The following is a 15906-nucleotide window of genomic DNA, read 5'->3' as shown; positions in this document are numbered from 1 at the left end:
TCCACCAGAAGATTGCAAGATTTAAAAAAATAAATAAATCCTGATATGCCATACAAAACCTTTAGCATGAAGAAGAATGGTAAAAGGGACTATTTTAAAGGCAGTGGCCCAGTTTCTCTCACCTCAACTAAGTGACTGTGAAGATTAGAATGTACGTTAATTTATAGCTGTTATAATATAGAAGTACAGGTTCCTACAAACACCAAAAAAGAACTGAAACCAGCTGGAGTTCAGGATATTTCCTGAAGGCAAAGGCAGCCACATGTGAGTTAGTATAAGATGTAAGAAAGCCAAAACCACTATTGTTTCTGTGCATCGAGGAGTGCTTAGGTGTTACATCCTCTGCTTTTCTAGGATGTGAGCATGAATTCACTAGGACGAGTGGAGAGTGGTATTAGCCACAAAGCAGCACAGGTATGTCTAGTGCAGTTCCGCTTTCAGACATGGCCAGTCATTTCCTACTGAAATAGATTGAGAAAAATAAATACATCCACCTCTGCAGTAATTAGCATTAAACACACAAATATAAAATACCATGCAAATGAAGATGTGTGCTGCATAGCTGCTTTGTTGTTAGAAAAGCGATGGAATACTCTGCATCGCCATGCAGAGCAACAGCACATTTTTCCACAAACTCAGTTCTGGAGTGATTTTTCAATCTGCAGAGAAGTTACAGCTATGAGTTGGATAGGACTACCTGGATGGAATATCAGCATCTTTGGGGTTATATTTGCTTTAAGTTGTGATTTATTTTGTATTGTGGTTACTGAATGAAGACTGTAAATTCTGCCTTGAAAGGACCTTCCCCTTCTCATCTAGGCTCAGCGTAGGTGGAGTGTGAAATCTCTTTTGGCTTTTTCAGTGCTTCTCCAAAGTTTTTAGCTTCTCCTCAGGCTGCAGCAAATTGATTTTTCCAATTTTTCACTTATTTTCTAAGACTGTATTACGTTGCTCTCCAGACACTACGTAACTGGGTTTGGCGTGTTTCTTAGTAAATATATTAGTGGTGATACAGCATAATCAAGGGGGGTTTTAGCAATACTTCTTAAAATATACTGTATCCTTCCTTTTTTACTAGTGAGATTGTTCATTAAGGTCTATGAATACTTTCGAATGGATAAAAGTTAGGTTTCTTGTGACAGTGTCTTCCACAGACAAAACCTCTTTCGGTTTTTCACTTTGATGCATGTTTTAAGCAGTTATATTGTGCTGGTTTATATTAGAAATGCAGCCTTTAATAGCTTGGCAGGTTTTGTGGTTAGTCAGTGGTTGCTTAAATGGTGAAATCATGAGGGACTGCAAACTGAGCATCTGAAAGAGTGGGGATTTCTAGTCCCACCTTCACACCTTTAATAGACAAGACAGTGATGAAGATATGGTGATGCATATCCTCTACGCAAGCACAGATCAGTTAGGATGAGTCTCCTTAAGTGAGTGTATGGCTGTGTTTGTGCCAGAGACTGGTCCTGAACTCCCCTGTTCCCTCTCGGCCACATGTTCCCACTGCGTCCTTTCCACTGGTGCCCTTACCGGTGCTTTCCCTAGTACCAATGATTACTAGCTGAGGGCTGAGTTGCACTGGTCTACCAGAAAACTAAGCCTGCTGAAGATTTGACTTATCCACATCATTTTAAGTGATCACAGAGCCAAAGTATAAAATCTGTTCCATCACTTTATGCATAGAAAGGAGAAAGTAAGACAAAAGAAAATGAGCAGTTTTAAATCTTTATTGATGATAAATTTTTCCCGTATTTTTCCTTTCTGTCCTATTCCCACCATAAAATAACACACAGAATAAGAAATTGAATATTCAGACTAAATACTGCCCCATGGGCATGTCAGTGCCGCAGACCATGATGTTGCAGAGGGATGCTCTGTTTGGCTTTACAAGAGTTAACCTATCAGAGGAGCCGAGCATGGCGGTGGGCAGCCCAGCATGGGCTGACTGAGTCTCCGCAGCTCTTCTGCATGCTGCTAGTACCACTCCAGCCAGCTGAAAGTTGGGTCGTCTCTGCATGCTGGCGTATAGAGCAGTGCCCACATGAAAGCCTAAGCTGGGTGGGAAGCACAGGCTTGCAGAGCCTCAGAAGAGATAATTGCATCAGTAGGAGGCTTTGAGAAGTCTGTGGAGGACACTGATTTCTCGCAGGAGCCCTGCTAGCTAGTCTGGAAGCTATCTGTGAAACCTCGCTTAACGAGATGCGAGAAGGCTGCTGAAGAAAGTAGCAGCAAGCATTTCCAGCTACCTTGCTGCACTCGCATCAGCAGGCACCAGTGTGCTCTTTCACATCATTAAGTGCTGGTGTCCAGGATATTAATGTTGTTGTTCTAGTCCAAAATGGAGGGTTTGGGCACTTTCTGCTCTTGCTTGTGGTGCTTTTGTTCCCATTATTGCCATGGTCTCTCATGCAGCAAATACAAGAAAGGGTTTGCTGTAATAAGCCAAGTGAAATCTATTCAGAGTGAAACATGGGTCCTGAGGTGGGTGCTGGAAACAGGGTGCTCCTACACTCCCAGGTACAAAGAGAGGATGACCTAGGTCCTGGTTCCACCCAGGGAGTCCTGCCAGGAGCAGCAGGAGATGGGCAGAGGCAGGGCTAGACAAAAGGCTACAGCATCAGGTGTGGTCCATCCAGGAAATGGGACACAAGCTACCTACATTATAGATACAAGGTCCATCCAAGAAAGGGCTAGAGACAAGAGACAGATCTGTACCTACAATTGAAGGTCCCTGGCTGAAGTGAAATGGGGCTTCTGGACCATGGTCAGAAGACGTTGGGTGAAGATCCCAGTGAGGCTGCTCAGGGCAATTAAATCCTATTGGCACACTCAGGGCAATGACAAAGTCTTTGTTTTATGAATATAAACTTAAGTCCTTGACATCAGTGACAGCAGTTGGGTAGTATGGAAGAAAGTCAAAGGATCTGTAGGGTAACAGAAGGATGCAGTGCATTTGGCCTGCAGAAGTGAAGAAGAGATGAGTGGACCCGGAATAGTCAGTAACATGGGGAGGAAGGTAAGATGGGCACAGTCACCAGGGTGGGGGCAATCGGAACCACTGGCACGGGCAGAACATTGCCATGGGAAGAGTTAGATAAGAGTATGGTGCAAATGACATGCCTTAGGTGGGATTGCAGTGACCTGAAGTATAGGAGATGGGAATTTGGTACCCAGGAAGCTTGGTGGTATAGGCTGGTAGTGTCAGCCAAGGACAAGTGGTAGTGAAAAAATAGCTCCCAGTGCTTGTTCTCTAGATCCTGTTACTGGCATCCATAAAGGAGAAGCCATAAGCTCATTGCAACTCCCCTTCCCTTCTTTGCAGTGCTTAGGAATTTAACAAGAGCATTGTTTAAACTATAGTTCTTCTTTAAAAAAAATAATCATGAATTCACAATAAAACCTTAAAAAATGTTCTCAACCAAAAAAGCCTCTTACCATTTGCAGATAGGTCAGACATCCTTGCGATGAAATATGGTTTCATAGATAAATACATTGCTCATCGCTTCAGCATGACAAAGGCTGTTTGTCCCAGTGCTCTTATGCACAAAGAAGCCAAGCAAGAAAAAGAAAATAACATTCAGAAATACCTGAAGGAAGAAGAGAGAAAAAAAAATAATCTGGCTATGTACAGACGTCAGCCTGTAAGAAGTTGCTTTGGGTGCAATTGTTTCCAATAATCTGACTGAAGACTATTCTGTGTTAATGTAGAGTCTGGGATATAAATATAGTGGTTAAAGCTAGTAAGGCTGGCACAGCATCCGAGTGGCACGGTTAAGGGATAACCTGATCCTGCCTCTGCAGCGATCACATGCATGCAACTTTACAAGCACGCCAACACAGTGAAGACATTAAGCCAAATGGATGTGGCCTCCCTCGTTAATTATTGAAGAGAAGCCAGCTGCCAGTTCTGGTAGCACTGAGGCTAATTGCTGCCTGCGTAATCTAATGCATCTTGCTCAAGCTCTTTGTGCATTGGTTTACTCACCTATAAAATATGTTTGCAGATATTATCGTGTACCCTAGCTGCTTCTGAGATTTAACTGTGACCATGTGAACCTCTTGCACATGGTTTAAAATGACATTGCGTAAGCACAGTGTTGATATTGTTCATGAGTAATAGATGTATTGTGTTACTTTAACTCTCAGATCACAGTTTGATTTGATTTTCATATAGCTGTTTTCATAAATAATGGAAAATTAGTAACTTACTGCTCAGGAAAAGTGCTTGTGGGTTAAATTAGTTGTAGCAGAGGTCATATATTACTTCCTGAATAGTTTGCAATTATCAATTATGGATTAAATATGGTGAGAATATACTGAAAGTGTATAATAATGAGGAGTTATCTCTTTATTAACACTGTGACCCGTGTAGTTCATAACCCTTTCATGTTGTTGCAGCCATGATTACCTTGCAGCCAGGAGTTAGCAGAACAACCTGATTATGCCTCACAGCAAGGGGAAAATCCTTGTGCTGACTCTTGAAAGAGTGGGTTCCATCAGATTTATGCCAGCTTCGTGGTAATCAAGTGGTAGCAAGACCTTTTTTCTCTGCTTTCAGATCATGAGGGGCACATACCCTTCTCAGAATAGTTTTCAGCTGACACAGCCCCCTCTAGGTTTCCTGAATTGCTGGCAGCTTGTGGTCATGTATATAAATGTGAAGGTGGCTGGCAGGGGCTGATTTTACACCAGCTTTTAAAAATGCAGCAGAAGGTCTCTGTGTTATCAGTACTTCTTGCCCTCTGAATCTCCCCATTCGCTTCCAAGTGGCAGGCATGGGTTGAATATTATCATACTATACATGATAGTGCCTGTCATAGTGCTTCTGCTTTAATTAATAATGGGTTTTGGCAATATTTATCTACATTACATCTATTAATGTCAGCATAGGTAGTCTGATAATGTAACACTTGTTAATTCAGCAGCATCACTATGTCAGATCTATAATCTAACAAAAATAAAAACAGCTGTCTCTTGCATAGTATCTTCTGTCTGTAGACCCAGGGGATCACACAGTACATTAAAGCATTTTTGTCATAGTAGTGTCAGAATCAGATAATGGAATATAGCAATATAGTGAAATACAGGAAATATTCCTATACATAGAAGTATATTCCTACATAGGGGAATATAGGGATACAGGAATCAGATAGTGAAACGGCTTGTTCAAGGCTGGGCTGAAGGCAGGGTCAAGGCAGACAAGGGAGCAGTTGCAGTCCAGTGCATTACTTTTAACAGCAGTTGTTTCCCCAAATGCATATGATGATTACAAAAATTATATGTATATTTTTAAAATTAGGACATTTGTATTAATACCAAAATAACAAAATAAATTGTATCAACTGGGCTTGATTTTCCATCATTCATTAAACTGAAAAGGAAAAGCCGTCCAGGCATTTCCCTTTTCATGAAATTACATCCATCATTAATATGAAACAGAAAATAATTGTCAGACTTCGCACAGCACCCTGGAATGATCCCAGTACATCTTGACTTGTTGGGAGAATTTTGAGTTAAAATTTGTTGTAATCTTAGCAGCAGTTGTTGAATGTTTCATTTGCTTGTAGAAGTGTCAGTACGCAGTAAGGACAGAGCAGAATTTTTTTGACCAACAGAGTCTTGGAAGACCTCGTGACCATCTTTGAGTCCTTAGCGTCCTAAATACTGGTTTTTTTTAATCCTTGTCAGGGCTTAAACCTTTCTTTCAGCAGGAGCCACTGGGACTAAATATATTTTAGAAACAGTAAGTGCGTGCTAATGATGTGCTCATGAGACGTAAATTATTAGAAGGGGTTGGTACATTTTCTAGCCTGTTTGGAGAGCTCTACAATTTGCTTATATTGAATAAAGCCCCTGTAAAATAGTATTTTTAAATAATTTTGTTTGAATGAACTGAAATGTTCTTTAAAAGTGGTTCCTTTTCCCAGTAGCTATAGAGCCTAAATTGCACAAGAATACAGGTGGCTGTCTGTGCATTTTGATATGTGCGTTCAAACTGGGGTACCTTGAAGCAAAATCTGTTTCCTGTTGTGTTTTATTCCCTTTATAGATGGTGTGATTTTAATGCCTATGGGGATTTTCAGGGGTTTTCTTAAACAGCATAATTATTTTCAAGTGAAGCTTTTTCAAATTGCACATTTTATTAGGTTTGCATTAAAATGTTTAGAGTTTAGTAGACCACATTTTATTTATTATTCCAGTAATGTATTTTTATAGTCAAAACCAATGGTAAATGGATGTTCTGTTCTCAGAAAGCTGAAGTGTCGGGAAACCAAACGTCAGTTTACAAGGGGTGTTTTTCCCTATGGAAATCAATCAATAGATCGAGGTAACTGATACACACCATGGCTCACACTATCAACCATGGTGGACCACATCACCATTCTATAGGTCTGCACTGACTTGGTGGCACAAACTGTACCATTTGAGAGTACCATAAAATCAGCCAACAATTATGTTTCCATATGTGTTAGGTGATCACATCATTTACAGGATAGTCCTAATGTTTCAGGTCAAACTTCCTAGAGGTGAAACCTGTCTGATCAGGCACTGTTTCCTGGGAAGAGTGATTACCATCCTAATAGGTTTGTGGACTGCCAAAGGGCTGTTGGCTGCAGCAGTATCCTGAAATAGATATTTAGGATTATTGATGTTTTTTTCTTTAAAAAAAAAAAAATATGATGACAACCCATTTTTCTTTGACCAAGTAACTGAAAAAACTTGACCAGCCACCAAGAGTAGATGGGTCAGTGTCTGGTCCTTGGTGGTTGTTCTTCAGAAGCTGCTGCTGCCTGAGAGCTCTCTGGTGGAAAGTTCAAGTCCTGTGGGCTTTTCATTCTGGAAATGAGTGTTTAGATCATTTAAACTTGATAATGGTGTTAATGAGGGTTTTCACATAAAAGATGGAAAGAGAAAATTAGGTCTTCCCTAGTGGGCTTTAAAAATTTGCCACAGGAAGGCTATCCAGAGGTTCATAATTTGCTGATATCCAAGTTCTTTAATGCATTTTACCACTTTCTGGCACCGTACGCTTGACCTTGTTACAGTATTTTTAATAAGGTTGATTTAAAGTATGTAGGACAAGGCGTGCTGGCAGTAAGTAAAAGGAAAGAAAAATGAGAGAAATCAGTTATTAATTTGAACTTAGTAACAATAGCTCAAAACCCAGCATCTCTATCTTCCCTTATTATTTTGTTGGGTATTTTCTGACTACACCATGACTTTCACATGGGAGATAAAAGTTGGGTATTCTGAGGAGTGGTACCCAGATTTGGCAATCTTCTGAGAAAACAGCCTTAGCTCTGTCCGTTAAAGAGAGGGTTTTGCCTGCCTACAGATGCAAAAATATCTTTACGATATTTTAGCTTTAAATCAATTTTGACTGACAAAATGCCAGTCAGGAGACAAGCAGAAGAGGCTCGTCTTCCTGTAGATTTTTCCTGTAGCAGGGTACTTGCACCTCATAAAAATGCTATTTTGTGCTGGGAGGCTGCATCTAGGGGGGACTGATCCCAAAAGCTGGGCAGACATCATGCCAGGGTTGCACCAATTGTGTCCATCTTCTGGAAAGAGCACAGAGCGGTGTTTGCCAATGGTGTAACAACAAGTTTCAAGCAAATAGAATGGTATATTGTTAAATCGTTCAAATGTAGTTTCCATTTATCTGAAGAATTGTATTAGGTGTGGTAGGAGCTGTGAGAGCCAATGTTGGAGCAGCACTTCGATGAGTTAGGGGATATAGGAAGATATAAAGCAAAAAGATGGGAACCATCTCAAAGATTTTTAAATCTAAGAAATTTTTGCAGCCTAAGGTAAAATCAGGGAACAGACTTTATCTCTGATTAAAGCTGTTTGTATCTTTCATATTTGCATTTTCCAGAACACCTTTTTAAGTGTAATGGCAGAAAAGTTCCTGGAAATGGTTGAAAACTTCATCGTTCTTAAATTTAGTTGTTAGGAGCTTATCCAAACAAAAATCATTGAAAATTCCTGAGTTATATGTGGTGAACTGGGCTACAGATTATGATTTATATATATATATATGTGCATTTAATTTCTTAAATAATGTACTCATGTTTCTAGTGATGTGATAATGCACTTTGGAAGAGCTTTAAGAACGTGGATAACATTGTCATCTAATTCCACTGTGGGTTTAAAGAGCTGAAGCATGGTGGTACAAGGTCTCCTGCCACAGTTTTTGGCATGTGCCCGGGGCAAAGGCTGTGTCCACTTGTGTACATCCGTGTACCTCTTTGTGTTTCCAAAATACCCTCTGCTTGTATTTCTCGATGATGCACACTAGAAACCCCCTGCAGCAGCTGTGACCTTTCTCCAAGTTCTGAAGTTTGAAGCTGGAGGGGCTGTAAAATACCAGAGCTCGCCCAGAGGACAAAATATAGTAACGGGCTGGAAGGAAGCAGGCATTTTCCCGGGGGAAATGGTGGAGGCAAACAGTAGCAATGGAGTATTTGGAAAGCGAAGGCGATTCCTCTGATGAAGAATGCTGTTTTTCGGGGAGCAGTGATGAGTACTCCTGTGATGAAGTCCAGAAAGTGTCTGAGTCAGTGCTCACAAGCCAGGCTTTTACATAATTACTTGTGGCATTTGGTGGTGTGCACTCCTAATAATTACTTGTTGCATTTAATGCCCTGAACTTCTAATAGCTACTTTTGCATTTAGTGCCGTGCACTTAGAATAATTACTTGTTGCATTTAATGCCATACATTTCTAGTATTTACTTTTGCATTTAATGCTGTGCACTTCTAGTCATTACTTGTCGCATGTAATGCCATGCACTTCAAATAATTACTTTTGAATTTAATGCTGTGTACTTATGTACTTCTAATAATTATTTGTTACATTTAATGCCATGTACTGTAGCTGGTGGCAGCCTATCAAAGCATTACCTTTTAAATATACCTTTTAAAACATGGACTGACAATTTGTTTTGCTTGAAGGTGATTGAGGTTAAGTTGTAGATTGGTGGCATGACCCTAGGTGCGTTTGTCACTTTTAAGCCTATGTGAGGTGTTGGCAGTGTTTGGAAGTCTGAGTGTGTCTTGTATTTCACAGCTGATGTACATAAAGGTTTAATGTTCATATAGAACTGGAAATATGTTAATTTTTTCCTTCTGATTTAGAAAATTGGTGAGATTTTTAATCCTGCTTGCAGCCTGATTGGTAAACATCCCATAACACAAAAGCATGCAAGGTTTATAAACCCACTTACAATCGATGCAGACTGTGGAAACAGAAAACTGCTTTCCCCTGTCAGTCCCTTCGTTCAGTATTTGTGGGACAAGGGTCCTGCAGCAGAGGGGAGGTTTTAGGCAAGGATGTGCAAGATGGCTTTGGAGAATACCCAAAGATAGCAGTTTCTTAACTTAACACTTCATATGTGAGCCACTTCATCATTCATTAAAAACCCCTGTTTTTTCCTACTTATCCGTTATTTCTGCTTGTGCAGAACAGAAGGAAACCTCAGAATTGCATGACTTTCTGATTTACAAAAACCTTGTCAACCCTCTGGCTCTTGGGTGTTTGTGCAAAGCGAAATGCCCTTTGGGAAAGTACCTTCGTTCTACATTAATTTCATGCTGATTAAAAGGGTGTATTAAGTACAAGATAGTGGAAATCATAACAGTTACTTGTGCGTTTTAATCTCTAATGTTGTTTATTTAATATGTTTCAACTGAAGCCACCAATAGCTGTATTTTACTTGCCTGTAATCATGTAACTATTATACAGTAACTATAGCCATGTCTGTAATCTATAACTCTAAGGGTATAAACTGTCTTGTTGTGGCAGAAAGGCATCTGAGATAACAGGACAAGTATGTGAAGTTTTAACTGGAATTAATGAAAAACCAAAAAATTTGCTTACTCATTCTAATATATTAATATACCAGCAAAAGTTGGCTACAGCAACTTAATGGGATATTAAATAGTATTGTCCCTTATTTTCTTTGTATTTACCAATTTTTTAGAATTTAATAGAGATAATTGCCTACTACTATTTGGCTACTTCTTTCTACTTGCTTTAAGGTACCATAATTTTGTTTATCAGTATGGATAAATTAGCACGGATACTTAATTTCATTGAAAGTAGACTCAACAATGGCATTCGAATGTAGGCTTGAACATTAATGTTTCTTTCGTTTGTATTTCTACTTGCTTTGTTTTAAATATATTGAAGTAAAATTAGCTCAATTAAAGTAATTAAAGTTAATTAATGATTACCTCTAAAGGGAGAGTGCATATTTCTGTATGAGTGCATATGTACCACCCTTTTTTTTTTTTTTTACTATATTACTGTTTTAATACCTCCAGTCTTTAAACAGGGGAACTGCTATTTGTAACAACATTTTTAAATCCATTTTCTATTTCAGTGGAAATGTACAGTGGTTTTCCAGTCTAAATGAATTAGGTGTGTTTAAAAGAGGTGGGTCTCTTTTGCCTGTAATCCACTTACCCTTCATACTTGGGAAGTGTTGGAGTGAATTTGACTCTGAATCCTGTACATTTGTTTGACCAACACAGAAAATGCAACAGCATCTCTTAATCTCTGATGAAACACTGAATCAGTCTGATTAAAATGAATTAACTTCGTATTTTGTAGCATGAGCTGGCAGTGGCCCGGTGGGGCAGGGAAAGGGAGAACACAAACTATTTGGTAATGAAGATACAGAAAAAATTCTAAATGCAGTATTTTTTCTGGTGAAAAGTGCCAGCACAGCGCTTTAATGCAGAGACCTTTCAAAGGCTCCATCCTAACCAGGCCCCTTTTATATGCCTGATAGTCCCAGCCTCCTCCATGCTCAGATAGCAAATACATAGCGAGTCCTATAGTCTGCTGCATATGTTGTACCTGCTCTGAGTAGCAGAGCTGATGTCTTGCTTAACTAGATGTTTCATGTTCCAACACTGAGATATTATGTAGGTTTTGGGGTAGAAGGACAAAAGACGTCTAAGTGTTCATAAATAAATCTATGCAAATATCTAATTTTTTGATAGATTCATAGTGAGAAATGAGACTTTGCCTAAAATAGATGGAAAGCATGGGCTGATGTGTGTCTGGATGTCTTATTTATAAGGGGAACCAGGAGGTTTTTTCTGCTCGTGCAGGGTTTTTAGCTTTTCTGTGTTTGAAGCCTGTATGGATGATGAACATCAAATCAGTATAGGGGAAAAGCTATGAAACCCAGAGATTTATTCTTGAAGTACGTTAAGAGTGCAATATGTTTGGAAATAAAAAAGATTGTCATGAAAATAATACAGCTTACTTAAGTAATACTTTATTTTCTTTCAGGGAGGATGTCAGAACAGCCAACGTCATTGCAGCTGAGGCAGTAACTTGTCTGGTCATAGACAGAGAGTAAGTACAACATTTTCCTGCTGTGGGGTGAGGTGTATCTCAAGTTTGCACCTTTTACAGTTTTTAACTAGAGCCTTTGATCATTTTCTGCAGAAAGGTCATTTGATTTTGAGTAATACAGTCATAGTATATATGGGTCCTTGATGAAGTAGAGGGAAGGTCCCTCTAAATCAATAAGGCAAAACTCAGTAGTGACAAGTACAGACAATTAAGAAGTGCAGAAAGACAAAATGGAAGTAGATGGGGAGATAGCATTACTGTGGAAATGGATCCAGGCATTACGATGGAACACAGATTGCGTTCTTGTCGATAAAATGTTATGAAAGGCATTGAGCTTCTGGCAGATTTTAGAGCAAGATGTTGTTATTCTAGTCCATGTGGGGATGGAGAGCCCTCATCCAAAGGACGTAGACCTGCCTGAAGCTCTGTGGCTCGAATAAGATAGAGAAGATCAGAAGAGGAAAATGATGTCTTATATAGGGAGCTTGAAGGAATTAGGGGGCTTTAATCTAGAAGAGAAATGTCTGGGCTAGGGACTTTTGCAGAGGTGTAGGAGAGCACAGAGGCAAATATATCAGTGGTTTCTCTGTCCTTGAATACTTTCCTGGGCATAGTCTTGATGCAAGACACCGTCAAAGGTCAGATGCTGGGTTAGGAGTGACCTCTGAAACCCTTATATTCTGATGATGTACATGATTCTATACTCAAGTGTCTTGTAGGTATGATCTACATACACTCAGTCCTGGTTTGACACAAGTTTTGTATTCAGTTATCTTACAGTCTTTCATTTCTAGAACTCTAGTGTTCTGTAATGGATGAACTGGGGAACAATAATTCAAAAATCCTAGGTCTTCTGATACAGGTTTTTTATGATCAATTAAAAAAAATGGTCTGTCCATTGAAAACAGATGATGAACTTCAGGACTGTCATCTGAGCGGCTTGCTTTCACATACACAAGCAAGGTAGCCTTGTAGATAAAAGACACACTATGCCTTAGTGTTCTGTGGGACAAAGAGAAGAATTGACATAATTACATAATTTAGCAAGCATTAATTCAGAGAAATACAAAGCAAGAAGTCATTTATGCTTTTTTTCTGAACACTTCTGTAAGGGTTATTTGGTTTGCACTGTAAGCTTTTTAAAAAAACCAAGTAACTAGTAACTGCAGAGTCAGTCGTTCCTGGTCATTTTACAGACTGTTTCTATGCTTGTCTCTTGTTACTTTTTCTCAGTATATAATGCCCTTGAAATAGTAAGGAAGTACAAGTTAAATTTAAACTGATGAAGCTGTAGTTAATCTATACCAGAGATCCTAGTAATGCTCTGCAATTAGTAGCAGAGCAACACTATTTATAAGAATCCTATTTATAGTGCAAGAAAAGTAATGCTATTTATAGCACTATTTATAGTTCAAGGAAGGTTGTCCTGGTCCTGACTAGTTCTAACTTTCTTGTCATAGCTCTTCTCTTACATTGTTATTTTATAGGCATGTGAATAACTATCGAAGCATATTTTAATATGAAGAAAATCTACTAAGACTTCTGTAAATTTGGAAAATTATGCAGATGCCATTCTGTTAATGAGGGGAAATAGCATTACTTTATATCCAGATACACAGAATATTACAACATTTTGTTTGTTATGGTGGCCATGGTAGGTGTTCACGTTGAGTCACCAGATGCAAGAAAGCAATGGAAACTGGAAGCCAGCTTTACCTACAGTCTGAGCTGTTCTGTGCAGAAGGAGGAGTGATGCACGTCATTAAGGTTGCCTAATAACTTTCTATTACAAGACAAGCTCTTTGTTTAATAAACTGTAATTATTGAAGCAGAAATTTTCGTGCTCTGTATGTGTCTCTATCTGAAACATGTCAGCAAAATTGATGTTGCAATTTCAAAGAACAAGTTAAGGAAAATATCATTTCCTTAATGGTCAATCCATTTCTTTGAGAAACTGGAGAAATTTAGTCTTGGTGACAGTAGGGGTTAGTATTACCCATTGGCATTATCTTGTCAACAGGGTAACTCTTCCAGCTTCCTTGCACAAGTCTTCCGAAGACATCCAAAAATTGTTCCACAGAACACCTGACAGCCACGCTGCTAATACCGCTGCTGTACTCCCATCTAGTTAACACCTGAACTATAGAAGTCACACCTTGGTATCACAGCAGATTCTTCCTAAGGGAGATGGAAGATTGTTTCTCTGGATTTGTAAATATTATGAACAATTGCAGGGCTGTTGTAGTTGCTGGAAGATTTTGAAGTTAGTAATACAGGAAGCTTTTTTTATAGGGATGAGCCAGGCCACCAAGCAAGCTCTGGGAGAGCTGGGTTTGAAATGGGACATTGCTTAAGCATGACAGAATGAAATGGTTTGCCTAGAATATTTTCTGAAATTAAAAAAAAATATACATTAAAATGCTACAGGGGTGAAGCAGTGGGAGTTGAAAATACCATGAGGAAAAGCCAAACAGTAATACGTGATGAGTCTTTAATCAGCAAATTCTCACGATGTCAGTGTTACCTTGCTTTTTAATTTCCTGGTGAAACAAGAAGGCCATTACAGTCACAAAAACACCCCAAAGATGCCCAAAAAGTAGTATAGCTATTTCTTGCAAATCTGTTTAGACAGGCTTTGCAACAATGGATTTTCAGCATCCTTTTCTGATGTAGAAATGATCAGAGGCATGATCTAACAAAATTAGCACTTGATGTGTCCCACAGACTTTAAGCCATTTTGTTCCCACTTATTCTTCTACTGAAAATATTTGTTATGAAGGAAACATTGACATTCTTTCTGTCTTGCAGTTGTCTCTGTAAGTCCCTTCCTTTACCAGAATAATGAATTTCAGTGGGATTTGGTCCTTCATGCTCTCTGGCTTCATCAACAGTCTCCACCATGCAGGAGGTGAGATGAAGCCAATCATCCAGCTCCAACCAAGCTGTAGGATAAATTTTGCTGACTTTGCTAAGGCTTAACATCAGATTATACTTAATTTCACTTCTATGTGAATGAATAAATATTGCTTGTGAGTAGCCTGCAAATTGAATCCTTTTCTGTAAACTGGAGAGATATGGATTTGATGGATGCACTGTTTGGTGGGTAAGGAATTGGCTGGATGCTTGCATCCAGAGAATAGTACTCAATGGCACAATGTCTGGATGGAGATCAGTGACAAGTGGTGTCCCTCAAGGGTCCATATTGGGACCAGTACTGTTTACTGTCTTCATCAGTTACATTGACAGTGGGATTGAGTGCACCCTCAGCAAGTTTACAGACAACACCAAGCTGAGTGGTGCGTTTGATACCCCTGAGGGACAGGATGCCATTCAGAGGGACCTGGACAAGCTTGAGAAGTGGGCCCCTGTGCACGTCCTGAGGTTCAAACAAGGCCAAGTGCAAGGTCCTGTGCATGGTTCAAGGCAACCCCTGGTATCAATACAGGCTGAGGGGTGAAGGGATTGAGAGCAGGCTTGGGGCTACTGGTGGATGAGAAGTTGGACATGTTCTGGCAAAGTGCACTTGCAGACCAGAAAGCCAACCATATCCTGGACTGCATCAAAAGCAGCATAGCCAGCAGGTTGAGGGAGGTGATTCTCCCCTGCACTCTGGTGAGACTCCACCTGGAGTACTGCATCCAGCTCTGAGGTCCGCAACACGGGAAAGACATGGACCTGTGGGAGCAGGTCCAGAGGAGGCCACAAAAATGATCAGAGGTATGGAACACCTCTGCTGCGAGAAAAGGCTAAAAGAGTTGGGGTTGTTCAGCCTGGAGAAGAGAAGGCTCTGGGGAGACCTTATAGCAGCCTTCCAGTACTTAAAGGGGGCTTATAAAAAGATGAGGACAGACATTTTTGTAGGGTCTGTAGTGGTAGGACAAGGGGCAATGATTTTAAACTAAAGGAAGGTGGACTCAGACTACATATAAGGAATATATTTTTTATGATGAGAGTGGTGAAACACTGGAACCCGTTGCCCAGAGAGGTGGTAGATGCCCCATCTCTGGAAATGTTCAAGGTCAGGTTGGACAGGGCTCTGAGCAACATGATCTAGTTGAAGGTGTCGCTGCCTAATGCAGGGGGATTGGACCAGATGACTTTTAAAGGTCCCTTCCAACACAAACTATTCTATGATTCTATGACTCTATGAACCTTTAGGAAGGTGTCCTTCAGCAATAATCTGAACCCAACAGTGAAGAAGACAAAGGCTCAGCACTGAACTTTTAATTTGGTTGTTCTTTTAAAATAAGTGAACTATTTCACATAGACTCTGTAACATATATTCTGAAATTAGCATGCGTAGCATAGAAGAAACATGAATGTGTGTGTTTATTTTGTCAACTGCTTTAGCTCGTTGGTTGATACAATTTTGACCTAGATGTAAGTGGTGGGAGTCTGCACACTTAGGGCAGAAAACAAGAAAGGTTTGGTGTGTTATTTTAAGGGAACGGGAAGGAAGAAAATGTAACGGCATGTTAAGTTAATAACAACAAGGGAAGTATATTTATTCAGGGAATGAAAGTTACTGAAGCT

General features: G+C 39.7%; 1 protein-coding gene across 2 annotated transcripts in view; it reads left to right on the top strand.

The window, feature by feature from the left end:
- PRKG1 (protein kinase cGMP-dependent 1) overlaps nt 1-15906 on the top strand; it is a 509003-nt gene that overhangs the window by 416737 nt on the left and 76360 nt on the right. For both annotated transcript variants that reach the window (XM_037400740.1, XM_037400739.1), the window contains exon 8: nt 11308-11373. In XM_037400740.1, coding sequence (XP_037256637.1) covers nt 11308-11373 — 66 coding nt within the window. The remainder of the gene's footprint in view (nt 1-11307; nt 11374-15906) is intronic.

Source organism: Falco rusticolus, chromosome 9 (assembly GCF_015220075.1).
Source record: "Falco rusticolus isolate bFalRus1 chromosome 9, bFalRus1.pri, whole genome shotgun sequence".
NCBI lineage: Eukaryota > Metazoa > Chordata > Aves > Falconiformes > Falconidae > Falco > Falco rusticolus.
Note: the sequence above shows the minus strand (reverse complement) of the source record. Positions and strands in the feature narration are given on the sequence as shown.